General features: G+C 40.5%; 1 protein-coding gene across 1 annotated transcript in view; it reads left to right on the forward strand.

The window, feature by feature from the left end:
• Window positions 1-16,328, forward strand: part of pitpnc1a (phosphatidylinositol transfer protein cytoplasmic 1a) — a 47,240-nt gene that overhangs the window by 28,425 nt on the left and 2,487 nt on the right. The window contains exons 2-8 of the mRNA XM_080512061.1: window positions 2,905-3,053; window positions 7,294-7,382; window positions 8,457-8,464; window positions 11,443-11,514; window positions 13,295-13,390; window positions 15,157-15,312; window positions 15,967-16,030. Of these exons, the coding sequence (XP_080368187.1) occupies window positions 2,905-3,053; window positions 7,294-7,382; window positions 8,457-8,464; window positions 11,443-11,514; window positions 13,295-13,390; window positions 15,157-15,312; window positions 15,967-16,030 (634 nt within the window). The remainder of the gene's footprint in view (window positions 1-2,904; window positions 3,054-7,293; window positions 7,383-8,456; window positions 8,465-11,442; window positions 11,515-13,294; window positions 13,391-15,156; window positions 15,313-15,966; window positions 16,031-16,328) is intronic.

The raw sequence follows: 16,328 nt of genomic DNA on the forward strand, positions 1-16,328 counted from the left end.
AGCAACATTTTCAAAGACAACAATGAAAACAGCCTCTCATTTATCAGCCGCAGCTTTCAGATAGCCAGTGATACAATAACGGGGAGGAGGAACAGCACAACGGCCGGGTTGTTTACACACTGTGTCCCAAATCTGAATTAGCCAGAGGTTTGGGGGGGGGGCAGGCGCTTAATGTTAATACTCTGCTGCTCGCCATCAGTGAGATCAGAGTGGTGCTCTCAAGTGGGCACTCTGCCTTGATGCTTTTCATCCAGCAGGGAGATTTATGTGTGTCCTCAGCTCGCTTCTTTGTTTGTTTTGTTGTGTGTGTTTTTAGCTCAAACAACAGTCTCCTGAGCTGTGCAATAAGCTTCCTTCCTAATATCATATTTCTGCACTACAAAAAACTATATATCATATAAGGATAAAGCCCCCCTCATTTTTGCAAGCACTTCAGATAAAGGTGGGCATTACTAGTTGTTATGGGTCATTAATGGTAATTGGGGCATGCCTGTCTGATGATGCTGCTTATGAAATGTGTGTACACATCAAGAATGATACTACTTTTGGGCAATACAAATTTTAAATTAAACCCATGTCCAAGGATATCAAGAAACTGTGATGGCATAACCAGAATTCCACAAGACAAAACTAAAATAAATAATGGCATCACAAAACCAATAATCCGCAAGAGAAATTGCTAAAATGATTTTAAACAAATGGATTGTTGGAGGGAGTCATGCACATGCACAGGGAGAACATGCAAAATCTACACAGAAGAAACCAGAGTGTTAACTGAACTACTGTGAAGTGAAAGTGTTAACCTGTGCAATTTCTCTTGATTATGTCTCACTTTTCTCACTCACTAACTTAAAGGACAGTACTGAAGACTGAGTTTCTGTTTATCAGAATTCACTTCCGCTTTAGCGCCATATTTGATCCCCACTGATTGATTTACTTGTTAATATGCTCACCCACTGATTCATGACGGTATAAAGAGATGACAGAGAGCCAAGAGATCAAGAATGCAAATATGCATATGCATATGCATATGCATATGCATATATATATATATATATATATATATATATATATCCTATGTGACTTCATTAGTGCAAGCATTCAATTTCATATCACTCTAGAGGGTGTTCGAGTTTAATGAATTTTATGTTAATTATATATTACCTAATAGCCATTTAATTCACTGTCTGCTGCAAAAACATGTGAATGAGTCAATTTGAAGCAGTGTTGGGAACATCTTTGTTACCGTTCCAGAGCCCGTCATTCATGCATGATGTGCAGAATATTTCAATTACAAAGTATCCAATATTAAAATGAATATATATTCAGTGATTCTGAATTTTATTCACTATTGATTTTTACTGCTCGAAGTAGCACTGAAGCAAAGTGCAACTCATTGATTGCCTTAATAGAGGATCAAACTTTCAATGGAGTTACATACAGCTAGATTCAAATTGGATTATTATGAATTTATTGACAGATCTTAAATGTCCTAAATGGAACATTAACCTCTTCTCTTTTTTTTTTGTACCGAGGTGGTTTATCAGTCACGCTTGAATTCATCAGTCTGACCCAATTGCATAACTGTCTGTTTCACCTGTTTTTCATTTGGCTCAATTTAAACTTGGCATTGGACACACTGCCATGAATGAATCAATGAATCAATGAGTCAATGAATCAATGAATGTATCCATACATTAATTAATTCAGGAATGACTGAATTGCTTAAGAAGAACAGCGCTAAAACACAAGATAGGGTTGTTCAATTGTCCTAATTTAAGACACAAAAAAATCTCATTCAATCCAACAGGAAAGGAAGAAAAACTGCTTTCTCAGAAAGTTTGGCATCTTTGATTGTTTACCTCATCAATCAGCTCTGAACACGAGCACATAATTGTCTTTGTTCGCGACTACATGGAGGTTCCTCCTTTATCATGCCTGGCCTGTGGCTTGTGTCATTGTGGCGGAAAAAAAAAAATGATGCCAAACTCCAGCAGCTGTGCAGTGGAGAAGCAAACCGCCATCAACACTCCAGCTGGGAATTCACTGTCACAGCTCATTGCTCTCCCCTCACAGTCAGCAGATGGAAAAAATTTGGCATTGTGATATAAGAACTTGCACTTTGTGCTTGTTGACTGCTATAAACTCGTGCTGTTATTTATTTATTTTCCACCACTGCTATCACACTCTGCTTCTTGGAACTGCATGTAGACTCACAAGTCAACATCACAGGCGGCTCTTTCTTTCTTTTTTTTTTTTTCTCTTTTCCATGAGCCTAACGCGGCGATGCGTTGAAGCAGCACGAGTGTGTGCATACATGTGTATGTGTGTCAGTGTCCTACGTGACCCCTGAGCATTCCAGGAGTGCGCCATCGGGGGGTCGGATCGGTTTCACCCAGCCCGGAAATAGGTGTTTTCCAAATGTATGGAAAATATTTTCCATGTGACCACCCACTCCAGCTCGTCAAGGTGGCCAAAAGTGACATTGTCACCGGGCCAAGTGGGTCAGCCAGTGTTGAGGGAAAGATTTTGGGGGGCTATGTGTCGTGTCACAAGGGGCCGTGGGATAGAATCACCCAGTTGGCTCCCACTGCTGTTACTATTGTTGTGTTGTTCCACCCTGACCTGATATGTCTTTGTCGCTATGCTGCAGTCAGCCCCTAATCCTTCAGTTTTCTTTACACCGGCCCAGGTGTCAGGGCCAGGCACAAGCATTAATCCCTATGCTTACTGTACATTTCAACATTTGTGTCACATACCTGAACCGGAATATATTGTTTCCGTTGAAAGTCACTCCTGCAAGCAATTGTGTTAATGTTGATGTTAATGTGTCACCTCCGAGGCCTGCCTTGAGTGTCAAACTCATGGAAAACTTTGCTTCTGTCTCTCCTTTCTGTCGATCAGTACCGGATTGGCCAGCTGTACATGATCAGTAAACACAGTCACGAGCAGAGTGAGCGTGGTGAAGGTGTGGAGGTGGTGCAGAATGAGCCCTACGAGGACCCGGAGCACGGATCGGGCCAGTTCACCGAGAAACGAATCTACCTCAATAAGTGAGTGCCTAAATCCAGTCATGAATCCATCACTGACTCTCCTCTACTCTCTTCCTGGTTAAAAAAAAAATATTATAATGGGACAAAAATGGTGATCTGTATTCTGACTGACCATTGCTTTGGCTTTATTTTTGCTGTTAACCAATAATTTAAGCATAAAAAAAGCATTAAAAAAAACTAAAATAAGCAGCGTTTACAGTACTTTCTATGTTTTTTGCATCCAAAAAAAAGGTTGATGTGCATAAATTTGGAAGTGCAAGCACAGCTAACATCATCCAAAAATAGCTTTGTTTGAAGCATTTTCCATTTCCTTTGCAGATTGAATGTGATTTAGTCTGCAGAAGGTCACCTGTGTGAACTGAGAGGAAAATCACTAAATACAGCCATTATAGATTAAAAAACAAAAACAAAATGCAGTTTTCTTTTTGTTGTGTCTCTTGAAAAAAACCGCATAAGAAGAATTGACCAAATTGTATGTGAACACATTGAAACAGAAATATTTAATGAAGGAACCGTTTCACTGTGTCTGTATCTTAAAATAAACTTTAATTGCTTTTAATTTAAAACCTGTTTTGTTTGTTTTTTTGTTTGTTTTTTTGTTACATTATGAGCATATCTGTGGCATTTTTCATTCCAAATAAAATCTACTCTCTTTGACATTTTTGTTTTTATGGAAGTGCTTTGATAATGTTTGTGGTAGGTGTGTGTGTGTGTGTGTGTGTGTGTGTGTGTGGGGGGGGGGGGGCTGTTTGATTGGGCACCTCCGCAGAAATGTCAGATCCCTCATGAGGGGGCTTCAAATTCTTCACATATTACATCTCACATTAATAGTCCTCGGCTTTCAAGCACGACTCGCTGTGTGTGAAGCCGCTGCTGCTGCTGATAAAGCTGTCAGAAGAGATGTGACAAAGAAAAGACAATGTGACTCCTTTGACTGTGTAGCTGTCGTTGACAGCCTTTCAGCAGTCCTCGGTTTTAACACATGATTAGTCAGTGATAGGATGTCGAATGAGCCATCCATGATGTTAACTTCTGTAAGCTTTCGGACTGAAATAAAAAAAAAAAAAATATATATATATATAAGAGCAAGTAATCATTTTGTAACGAAGATACTTTACAAGCTGCAGTAATCTCAGCTGGTGTGTGTGAGCAATGAAATGAGGGAAAAATAAACGGTTTAACCGCTAAATCTCTGCTCAAGCCTATTTCCCAGCTCCAAGTCGGGCCCACCGCTTTGTGAGACATGATAAGCGTGAAATTGAGCATTTGATTTTCTATTATGTAGATTGCAATTGAATTAGCTGCTGTGTGCAATCTCTTCACTGTCATTTGTGGATTTGCTCGTAATGTGACCTCTTATAACCACCTGTTAACAGGTTATTTTAGGGCTATTTCGTGTGAGGCATTGCAGCAGATGTGGAACAACTCAGATTTTCTATTGAGTAAACTGATGAGATTAATCTAGTCCAAAGCGTCTCTGAACACCTCATTGATTTCCTTTGTTGAACCAATGATAAAAGATTATATTAAGAAAACTATATTAGTGTGATGGAAGAGAATATTAATGCATTGACAAAATTGCAAGGTGGATTAAACTGGTATTTATGGTTCTTATTTTATGCTTGAAAAGCGAATTGTAAATAAACATCATCTGCAGCCTACTGGCTTTCTTGTTCTGGCCTTTTGACTGTGGTTGTTTATTCTTGCCTGGTCAACAAAGTCAATAAATCCATGTCAAAGCTTGGCAGGAGCACAAATCCATCACCATAGCCAACCTCTATCAAAGTAATGCAATTTGAAGCTATTGATTTCAATAGAGAAATCGAAGCAAGAGGTCAGCGGCCGTGCGTTCGGAGTTGCTATGAATTACTCAAGCGTATGCTGACACGGACAACTGAACCAGGCTGGGACACGGACGACAGTTTAATCCTGCAGAGCACATAGTAACACCGTTATTTCAGTAAGTGAGATGCCAAGTTCAAAGTAACTGTCGTCACTAATTTACTTCACAGGTTTGTTTCGGAGAGTAAACCCAACAACAGCAGTGCCTTAAAGTCCATGTCGAGATTATGCAATGATAGAAAAATTATCTTTTCTTTTATAAAATCAAGGAAAAGGATGGTGGGTGAGCATATACCTGTTGTTGGTGAAATAGAGTTTGTCGTCATTGCTACAACAGTTTATAACAGAGTTTCAATTAAAAGATAATATAATGAATCAAACCAGGGCAAGTTAATGGCTGTAAAATGAACCGTGGCTAATGGAGAACTTTCAGTATAACAGGTAAGACAGATGTGCAGTGGAAAACTATTTGCACCTTGTTTACTTTCAGTGCAAAGGCCGTCTCAGCTTATAGGGACTATATCGTAACATCAGGTTAGGTTGTCCAGAAGGTATCTCGCTTCACAGCAACAATAACCCGAAATCAAGTCTGACCAGAGGCTTTTCTGGGTGGAACTTGCATGTTTTCCTTGTTTGTGAGTTTCCTCAAGGTCACAAAAACATGCATTTGAAGGTATCTTGCCAATCGATTGAATCAGTAACACATTGTAGAACTATTTCAGATTGTGGTGTGTGTTTATATTACGACATGCACAATCTTTCTCCAAATGTCATCAATGTGTTCTTAGTGCGTAAACATAAAAAAAAAAGCCCTGATTACAACCTTGCACAATAAATGGCTACCCACCCTGATACCTTTCTGTGTTTATGAGAAACAGCCCCTCTAAATCTAGGTATAAATTATAGTCATCGCCACAAGGTAATTGGGGAACCAATATAATACTGTCAAGTGCTAATTACTAGAAAACAGGATTACTGTTGGCAAAGCTTACGCACTCAATGTATTACTGGATAATGGTGACCGTTGTCCCATTTGTACTGCATTAATTTGTTGCAGCTTTTATTTTGAGCACCTTTTTTGTTTGCCGGGCTTGTTTTTGTTTTTACTCTTGTTTATCCTACTGAAATTGTTACTTTGTTGACAGACACACCAGCAAAAATGGGTCCATATGTCCATAGTATCTATGCCATTGTCCACCGTTTTTCACACTCTATTTTGGTGAGATGAAATGAATAAATGCAATCAGATTTTGTTCCGAAACCATTTGGCAAAAGTACGAAAACAAGACAAGGAGGGAAATGGAGCCACATGGAGAATACTAAGAAGGGTGGGGTGAAGCGCTGCGGTCAGAAGTGACAAGTAAAGTGGGCCTCAGGGAAATGTGAAGTGTCATTGACAAACTCAGAGGAGAGGAAGGTGTTGTACGCTTCCATAAGTGTTACTGTATGCAAGTGTGTGTGTGCGTGGGTAGAGAAAGATGAGGTCAGTGTAAGTGACGGGTAATTTAAGCAGTCGCCGTTGGACACAGAGCCTGCCCCTGTCCACCCACAAACCACCTGTTACCATGTTAAAGCTGCATCCTGTGCATGTGTGTGTGCGCGTGTGTGTGTGTGTCTGTGTGTGTGTTTGTGCGCACGAGTGTGTGCGTAGCTTGTAAATAAGGCAGCGTGAGGACATGTGACCAGTCTGCTGTGTGTGGACACTCCCCGGGCTGCCTGACAGCGCACTGGCAAGAGGACCTGAGGGGAACCGTCTGTCTGAGGCCCCAGTAGCCTCTACAGACATTTACTGTCAAACTGGAGTGATTTCCACAGTTGGTTATATATTTTAGACAAATACTATATTAAAATAATGTGTGGATGTCGGAGGAAGGAAAAAAAAACAAACACCGTGGCTGGTTTTAAAAATGCATTTTTTTTTTCCTATCAAATGTTCAAACTTTTGGCTTTGAAGTTTTCATCACCCGATCAAAGCTGCTCGTTTCCCACATAGTCTGCATTTTGATTGGACCTTAAACAAAAAAAGGTGTCCAGTTACTCAGTGGCAACTATCAGCATAAAGTATCTACTTATTTTTCCTCCCCACTCCTCAACCTTCTCTATATCCGCCATGCTGTAAACGCAGGTTAAACTCCCCTGCAGGGTGTAGTAGGGCCTAATCAGTGTAATCAGCCAATCGGGGACCATCCTGGCTGCCTTGCGCAGCCTCCATTACAGTTCCACCCAGCTGGATGCTTCTCGTTGCCTATTCTGTGTGTCTTGAGCAGAGAAACTTCAAGCTGAGCCGACTTTGAATGTGCAGCATACGACCAATATGTCTCATGAGTGTCCTTCTTTTTATTTCACTCTATGTCTTCAGGCTTAATAACCTTCCCACTCCTCTTTCTGCGTGTTTCAGCAAGCTTCCCAGTTGGGCCCGAGCCGTTGTCCCGAAAATTTTCTACGTCACAGAGAAGGCTTGGAATTATTATCCATACACCATCACAGGTAACGCCTCCATCCATCATCCTTGGTCCAATATGGAAATATGAATGTATTTACAGGATGCACCCCAGCATCGAGTTAATAGTAGTAGTAATAATAATAATAGTAGCTACTCTCTTCAATAGAATTCTAATGTCAAAAATTTCCATTTTCCTCAACAAACACGGCTCACTGGAAGGACAAAGGGATATGGAAGCAATTCTGTCCAACACTAATAGAGTCAAGATAAAGACTGAAGTATGAGACTGGAATTGAACACAAGTTTAATAAACCCTTCCGTGGGCTTTCTGATTGTGTTTTGACAATGAAATGCCAAAACACAATACAAGACAAACACCTTAACCCCGAGCACCTTACAATCAATATGCGCAAAAGCCTGTGCATAAAAATGAGTTTCTTATTTGCATTTGCGCTATTTATATTTTTCAACAGCCACCTCAGGTTTCTGAAGGTTGTCTGTTCAAACGCTTTCTTGGCGCATCACATAAGCGGCTGTTAGTCTATAGTGCGCACACTCTGAGTATACCTGACAATGTAATTACTGTTGTTCATCATGCGGTGACACTGCATTGCAATATCCTCCCGAATGGTACACAACAACCACGGAGCCAAGGCTATGTCAGTATTTGTGAGTGTGCGAGCATTTATGTAGTTTGAAAACTGTTTAGTGAAGTTGATGAGGTTTATCATTTCAAGTGTCATTGTTAAGGTCTATAAGCAAACTTCAGAAAACAAAGTAATAGAAGTTTTGATTCAATCAGTTCTTCATCATGAAGCTTCATGCAGTATTTTTGATTCATAAAAACCTGAACTTAATTCTGTGCTCATATAAAAGAGAGAATCTATTTTCTCAATCTGGAAGAAAAAAAAATCAATCCTAATAAAAATGTAAGATAATGAATTCCTGTCACGCTCCTTCACTGGAACAAAAGTGCCATCACTGAGGCTTAATGATCCTTTTTTTTTTTTCTTCAATTTTGTTTGATCTATTTTAAACTTGTTCTATTTTGTCTGTTGTCTTTTTCTTTGCCTCCCTCTCTTCCACCTGTTCACCTCCCGTTCTTCTGGCTCGGTCAGAGTACACGGTGAGTAGTTGCTACATGTCCACCCTGATGCACGGGCCTGCACAAAAGAAACACATTGCTCAGACAGCTGGCACATAAATCTCTTGTTGTTTAGGTTAGAGGTGAGTGAAGCCACTGTGGCATTAAATTGTCTGACAGATGTTGAAGGAAAATATGTGGGTCCTTCCATCCTCATCAGATGAGCTGATGCTGACTGATTTACTCGAAACGTTCAATAAAACTTTCATGGAGTTTCTTGGATATGGAGGGTTTAAATGTGGATTTTGGTCTGCAGAGAATGAGTGCTGCAATAATTTAAAAAAAGAACAAAAAGTTACATAAATCATAACTTTTCACCCATTAGTACGGACCGTACTTTGACAAAGTCCAGAATGTACTGTAGAAGTAGTTCACACTCACATAATTGTCAAGTTATCTTTGTATCAAAATAAAGCATTTTCATACTTCAGGGATCTCACTTCTCTAACTAAACCTCACTATATAGTTGAAAGCATGCTTTGGATATGCATTTGTTATGAGGTAACGCAATTGAAAATGATAACTTTTGGTTTTGGCAGTGTATTTGTAATCATGCAAGTCATCAGACACATAGAATATCAATTAAAACTGAAGGTAAGAAGTCCAACAATAAGGCAAGTTTTAAGAAAGAAAAAAATAAGATCCAAGCAAGATACTAAGCAAGGGAAGTGAAGGAAAGACCGAGACCAAGCTGGACTGACTACAAGCTCAGTGCTCAAGAGATATAAAAACAAACTGGCAACTGACCAAACTAAAAACAAGCACATGAATACACATAGTGAGAGGGGAGACAATGAGGCACAGCAGACACATTGTAAGGCAACAAGATGCTTTAGGGCCGACATGCAATACATCACAGACATGGAAGAACCAGTGTTATGGCAACATGATGAGAAACATAATAAAACATAAGTAAACACACTTGGGGGGGAAAAACTACTCTTGAAATCTCAGGAAAAAGACAGAAGTTGAGTTGAGTTGCTATTCATATTTAATATTAAAAGCTCTCCAATGTTGCATTTCCTTGAGGCGATTTCCCAACTCTCCTTACCAATGAACTCAAAATCTGCTCAGGAAACTAATTTTGCTACCCTCCTAAATTCTCATATCAGGTTGCTTTATTTCATGGCCACTATTGAAGGATGAATTGTAAAACAACTTTTTAGAGCTTCATCTTAAAACACAGATTCCCGATTCAGCAACATCTGCATCCTCGTTGCCCACGTCAATATCCGTTAATCATTAATGATTTACCATGGTACATTAGAAAGACAAGCCTTGCAGCCAACCAACCAACACAAACACACAGAGACAAACGATATATATTTGTGGGCCCTTCCCATTAATACAATGTATTCCCAAGCCCTTTAACCAAACTGAACATTCACCCGAACCTAATTAAATCCCAAAAACACCTCATCTTTACGCTGGAATTACATGTATTCTGGACCCCATAAGGTAAGTAAGATCCTACAAGTCTTATGTCCCTCACCACATCAATACTACTTTACTGATTAAACCAAAACATGTATCCAAACATAAAGATAGTCTTCAATTTATAATTCAACAATTTTGATGAAAGAGACAGTGTGGGACGCAAATATCCTCACAATAGAAAATGTGTGAAAAGGATCTAAGTCCCCATTACAGGAGTAATACCTGCAAACACTTCTCCGGCGCACGTCTGAAGCAGTGAGGAGAAATCAATGAAGCGTGAATAAAGTGAGCAGAAGGCAAATCCTCTTCCCCTGAAATTGTGCAGCTACTTCCAGCATCTGTGTGGACGAGGAGTCTCATGCCACATCATGTGGAAGTCAATAATTACTTCTACCTTAACCTTGATAAAAACGAAACTTTTTCCGAAAACAAGGCTTGCTTTCTGAATGGCTGTGAAGATGCTCATTACTGAAATCGCGCTCATTTTGAGATGACACTGAGCTGCTCTGGTTGGGTAAAGAAATATAGTGTTGACAGATGATGCTCTCGTAGGGCAAATTGAAACTGATTCAACTTGGGCGTTTTCTCACTATCTGCTCGAGGTGGGCGGCTATGATGCAGAAGATGAAGATAATGATCGGTTGTGGCGGTGAGAACGACTCTGGGATTAAAAATAGTTTGTCCTCTTACAGTGTCATACACTGATTGCAGAGTAGAAGAAAGTTTAGTTAACAAGTGAGGCATTCGACTGTCAGTTGCAGTGAAAAATATCATAAGATAATGGGCTTAAACCCTAAAGCAGTAGTTAAAGTGCTTCCATTGGTTTTTTGCTAGATATTGTGACCAGCTGTTAATGATTTGTACATCATGCTCTGTAATAATGAAGGCAAATGTTTATCCTTGAAATTTACTATTGCAAAACAAAAAAAAAGCTCACACAAGCTGTACTTTTCAAGTTATCTCCTTGGATGATACACAAGGTCGGTCATCCTGCCTTGCAGACGGAGTAATGATAGTCTTTTTCACACACAAAACACACACACCGGTGCATTTACCACGAGCTCTGCGCATCGTGCCCTATAGTTTATTCTTTTCTGAGGTGCAAATTTGATCTCGCCTGTTGTCTTGGTAGTATTGTCTCACACACACACACACACACACACACACACACACACACACACACACACACACGCACACCTCCATTTTGGTTGTATAATAATTGAAAGTCTTAAGCTGTGATTTAAATGGAACTGCTGCAGTCAAGAGTTGATGAATAGCAGGCAACTTGGCTGAAGGCAAGAGTCTGTGTGTGTGTGTGTGTGTGTGCGTGCGTGCGTGCGAGCGTGTGTACTTGATAGAACTCTGATGTAGAAACACACAATTTAGTCACCCATTTCATGCAGTGTGATGTGATATAGGTCAAAACTACATTAAAGAATGACATGACCAGGTGATAAAGATAACCTGCTGATATGCATTGATTTCCCACTGTCTTCTCGATCGCCCCCCCCCCCCCCCCTCAGTGCTCCTTCCTGCCCAAGTTTTCCATCCACATAGAAAGCAAGTACGAGGACAACAAAGGGAGCAATGACAACGTAAGTAGAGCTCCATTTGTCATGTGGTTTGGATTAAATTGTGCATGTAGCGCTGAAGAGAAAATAGCCTGTCTCAGCATGTCTTTTCAACAAATTATAGCTTTAGGTTTGTTGTTTTTTTTTGTTGTTTTTTTTGTCTTCTATTCTACCTAAGGTCACCCTAAAATTGCGCACCTGTCTGTCTTTTGTCGTTTCATCTCTTTTCTTCGTGGCGCATCTTCCCCGCTCTTGCTCCAAAGCCTTAAAATCAAAACTAATAAATTCTCTTTGTAGGAGGGTTATTGCATCAGTGTGAGATTTTATCGAGTGAAGGATATGAAGAGGATTAGCACTCATTCGGCTATGTTCTCACTCCTCTTTGATAGTTGAGGTCTTTACACAGTGTTGGTACTACAAAATAGATGTTTTTGAAAAGAGATGGGATTCATCTGAGTGCAAGAGAAGTAGTGCCTTGGTTTTATATATTCCACAGAAAATAGAATCACTCAGTTTTTTCCATTTAATTTATTTGCTTTTGAAGTATCCCTGCAAAAGCATATATACAAAACATAAAATATACATGCTAATGCATCTATTCAGCACAGCGAATCTTTAGAATGTAAAAGTTACGAGCAGCATGTTAAAATTATCTTTAGGTTGCGTTTTCCACCATGGCTTTAAAGCACTTTGCTGTCTGCCTCTCCTTCAGAGCCTCTTAACACTTTGATTGGCAGGGGAGGCAAATCTGACAGTTACACAATACTGCTTGGATCCAGGTTGCAGCTGAAAACTGAGGGCCACAGCGCCTCTCACTGGTGAAGGGCTGGAATTGCACACAACATCTTTTCGAGACGGTTGTATTTTCATATATATATAATTGACTATGGGAAACGTGCAACAAAAAAGTTCCATAACCTTTTCAGGACTGGGAATCAATTTGATTTTATGGCTGTAAATTCTAAAAAGAACTGTACATAGAGTGATCCTTTCATATTGCACAAGCCCCAGATGTCATCAGAAGGTTTAAAGTCAAGTATTGAGCAAGGATGGCCAGTTTGATCATGACATCACCACAGAAATGCAATCTTATCTGCCAGAGTGCTTAATTGTATTGCATTATTTAAAAATGTATGAGAGCTATTATTTATTGTAAAAGTACAACAGAATGAATTGGAATCAAACCATTGAATGACTAAATGCATTTTATAAATTCCACCTTAAATAGCAATCAGTTTTCCAGTATTCGAGGAACAACTACAATTAGTATTAGATTTAAATTAGGTAAATTTATCATCTTCTCCTTCTATTCAGTCTCCATTCTTAAACCCCTCTGGCTCTTATGTATCATTTTGAGTTCGATCAAGGATTGAATAGGACCGCCGCTGAGAAATTGTTCTCAAAAAGAAGCAAATATTTCATAGATTCAATCTTTTATTAGAAATCTCTGATCACAAGGTGTGAGTGAGTCATCCGTGCTCGCAGATTAAAGCCAAGAAGACAGAAGTTGCCCATTACATCATGTGTCATATTTTTAAACCCAGAAAGAAATGACTAAAGCATCAACTCAAACCTTTTGCAAAACTTTGCTTTTTAGCAAAGTGTCATGATTTTGGTCACTCGTCTGTCTCAAACGTTTTGTTCAACACTTCCAGCTTGTGCAAAACTGCCTCTCCACTGTCATATCAAGTGGCACGAAGATGAGAAATGATTGACGAGAACTCACCTTACAGCATTTGTCAACAACTAAAGTGCATTATTGATTTAGCTGTCCTCGGACCTGCAACCCTTCCCTGTCCCTCAGATCTTTGGAAGTGAGCCCAGGGAGGAAGAAACGGAGGTGTGTGTCGTGGACATCGCCTATGATGATATCCCCGAGCGCCACTACAAGGACTCAGAGGTGAGGCGACTGATGTAGTGTTGCTATGTGCGGTGATATTCCTGATAGATATTCCTTATGTACTCTATATGAGAGGTTTTTCCTCCCCTTCAATGAAACATGGAAAATTGGGATCAATGGCTTGATATTTAATCCCACAGACAACTGAGCCAAGATTTTTTTTTTTTTTTTATGAAACATTTGTTAGTTTATTTCTATTAAAAAGAATGAAAAGCATTCAAATGCATCTCTGAACTGCTTCTGTAAACAAATTATGCACATTTAGTCAGTTTTGTGTGATCGTCTTCCAATAGCTGTTTCTCTTTTCCTTTTCATTTTGATTCACTAAGCCATTGAAACTGTTCGGAGCTCCCCTGGGAGGCCTGCCTCCCACTTTGAAAACATCTACCGAAGATGAAAGTGTAAAGAAGCGAGAGGGAAAAGGGAGAATAGAGAGTATGACAATGAACCAAAGAACAAGTGGGGGAGAGGAGAAGGCAACAAATGAGAGATAATGGATGTCGCGTAAGCAGTTAAAAGAAGTGTTATCTTCTTCTCGCATTTTTTTTTTTTTTTGACCACCACCAGCTGTCCATCTGCCTCCTCCTGGTGATGGACAGAAGGGAAAGGCATGCTTATGTGTGGGGGGAGGTGATAGACATTAACCGTGGTGATTTGACATTTGTATGCGCGTGTGTTTACCCATCCATCAGAGCAGGATGGTCATAAAAAGCAGAGCTATTAATAATCGAGAGGTCATGACAGCGCTGCAGTGGCATTTTATTATTGACACCCTCGCTCACACTCACTCACAAACATACACACCTCCTGCTGGGCTTCATGGTCTTCTGCTTTTATACACACCGAGCTAATAATAGCACACGGATACTCTCAAGAAAAAAAAACAACCCCTCAAATTATCTGTATTTTGGATGGTGGCCATCTTTATTCCGTTCTGAACACAGATGCACCTATAGCATACTTTAAAATACATATGATTGCATTGTTTGTGGTTTAAATATGGGATCATGAAAGTTACAAAGCACAAAGAAAAGCCACTGTTTTGCACAAGTTCAACACAAGAACTTGATCTAATTAATGTTTTTTATAAAGTATTGATTAAGAACAGGGCAAATAAACATTCAAATACAATAAAAGGTGGATAAATTGTCTCAAACAGGCCGACCTCTAATCACCGAATCTCATCTCTCCGTCTTCCCTTGCCAGTAAACTCGATGACTCGTTTTTTTTTTTTGAGCAGACAAATACGACAGGCCTCCTCCACCTCCAGTACAAGTGCTTTCCCAGCAGGGATGGAGAGAGCTGTGCTTCACGCCCGCACACACTCTGTCACCATAAGACACACGACCCTTAGACAAACGAGCGCCACACTATAATTAGTCCATAGGGAGCGGTGATTAATGCACATAAAGTTTGTGATTAGGTAATTCCGCTGGGCTGCCTGGCTGCACTCTGCATGTGTCCTGTAATGAATGCAGGTGAGCAGTGGACAGGGAAGATCTGTGTGTGTGTGTGTGTGTGTGTGTGTGTGTGTGTGTGTGTGTGTGTGTGTGTGTGTGTGTGTGTGTGTGTGTGTGTGTGTGTGTGTGTGTGTGTGTGTGTGTGTGTGTGTGTGTGTGTGTGTGTGTGTGTGTGAAATGGCGATTTAGCAACGACTGGAAAAATCATGGTCGCCCGCTGCTGTGAATTCTACATGACGTCGTGGCATGACATTTTTGTTTTCTGAGGAGAAACTTGTCATTTTCCTGCACTCTGTGTGATCGTAGGACCTCCGGTATTTTAAGTCCAAGAAGACTGACCGAGGGCTGCTGCCGGAGGGATGGATCGGCACCCAAGATCCCATCATGTGCTCCTATAAACTGGTCACTGTCAAGTTTGAAGTCTGGGGCCTGCAGACGCGCGTGGAACAGTTTGTGCACAAGGTCAGGATGAACGCAAAAAGACATTTTGAGGGATTGTTTTTGAGGCGCCTGCACAGAAAGTTCCTGTTCGTCCTTGCTTGAGCGTTTCGATCCGCGTGTGCCGATTGTTGGTACAGGGGGTGTCTCGTTTTCTGCAACAAATACAAGCGATACTCTGTTCCGTTGTAGCTTCCTTCAATGTCTTCACTGTTTACAGCTCGCGTTTTTCACTTGACCTGCCTCCGTGTCCCTTCACAGCAAAATTGAAACTTTATATTTGTCTTTTTTTTTCCAAACTCCATTTTGCTTATCCTTCTATGGCATTTGTCCCTGTAGTGAACTTCCCCTGTCCTCTCCTTGCCAGAGGCACACGCAAGCACACACACACACACACACACACACACACACACACACACACACACACACACACACACACACACACACACACACACACACATTATTCACACTGCAACACCAGGAGTGACTCTCTATTAATCACATTCCTCTTAGGATGAACAGAAATGATTAGAACTTGACAATGTTTTTCTCTGTGGCCTTCAGAGTTTCCTCATCTACCCTCCCTGAACTTTCTCCCTTGACTCTATGCTTTCCTGCTCCTCTTCCCCTGGAATTTTTCATCTTATTCTGTTTTTGCACTCTTCTAATCCTGCTCAGGTCATTCGAGACGTCCTCCTCCTCGGACACAGGCAGGCCTTTGCCTGGGTGGATGAGTGGATTGGTAAGTTTTATTAGGAAAGGCGGTGGCAGTGTTTATAAAACATGTTTAGGCAGGGATAATGGGGGCGGAGCCCTCATACCTTGTGTTGACCATCACAACAGCTATATTAATTTGCAGCAGAGTGGCCACCCAGATGGACAATGCATCATCACACACTCTCACTGTGCAACAGCAAAGCCTAATAATTGTGGGAATGTTGATAGAGAACACAGTATGTGAATGTAAATGAGCACTTTATTTATGATTTCCACTTCTACAGTGTTGGGTTTGTGGCTCAAAATCGAAACAAGGTCGACAG

This window comes from Blennius ocellaris, assembly GCF_963422515.1.
Source record: "Blennius ocellaris genome assembly, chromosome: 16".
Lineage (NCBI taxonomy): Eukaryota > Metazoa > Chordata > Actinopteri > Blenniiformes > Blenniidae > Blennius > Blennius ocellaris.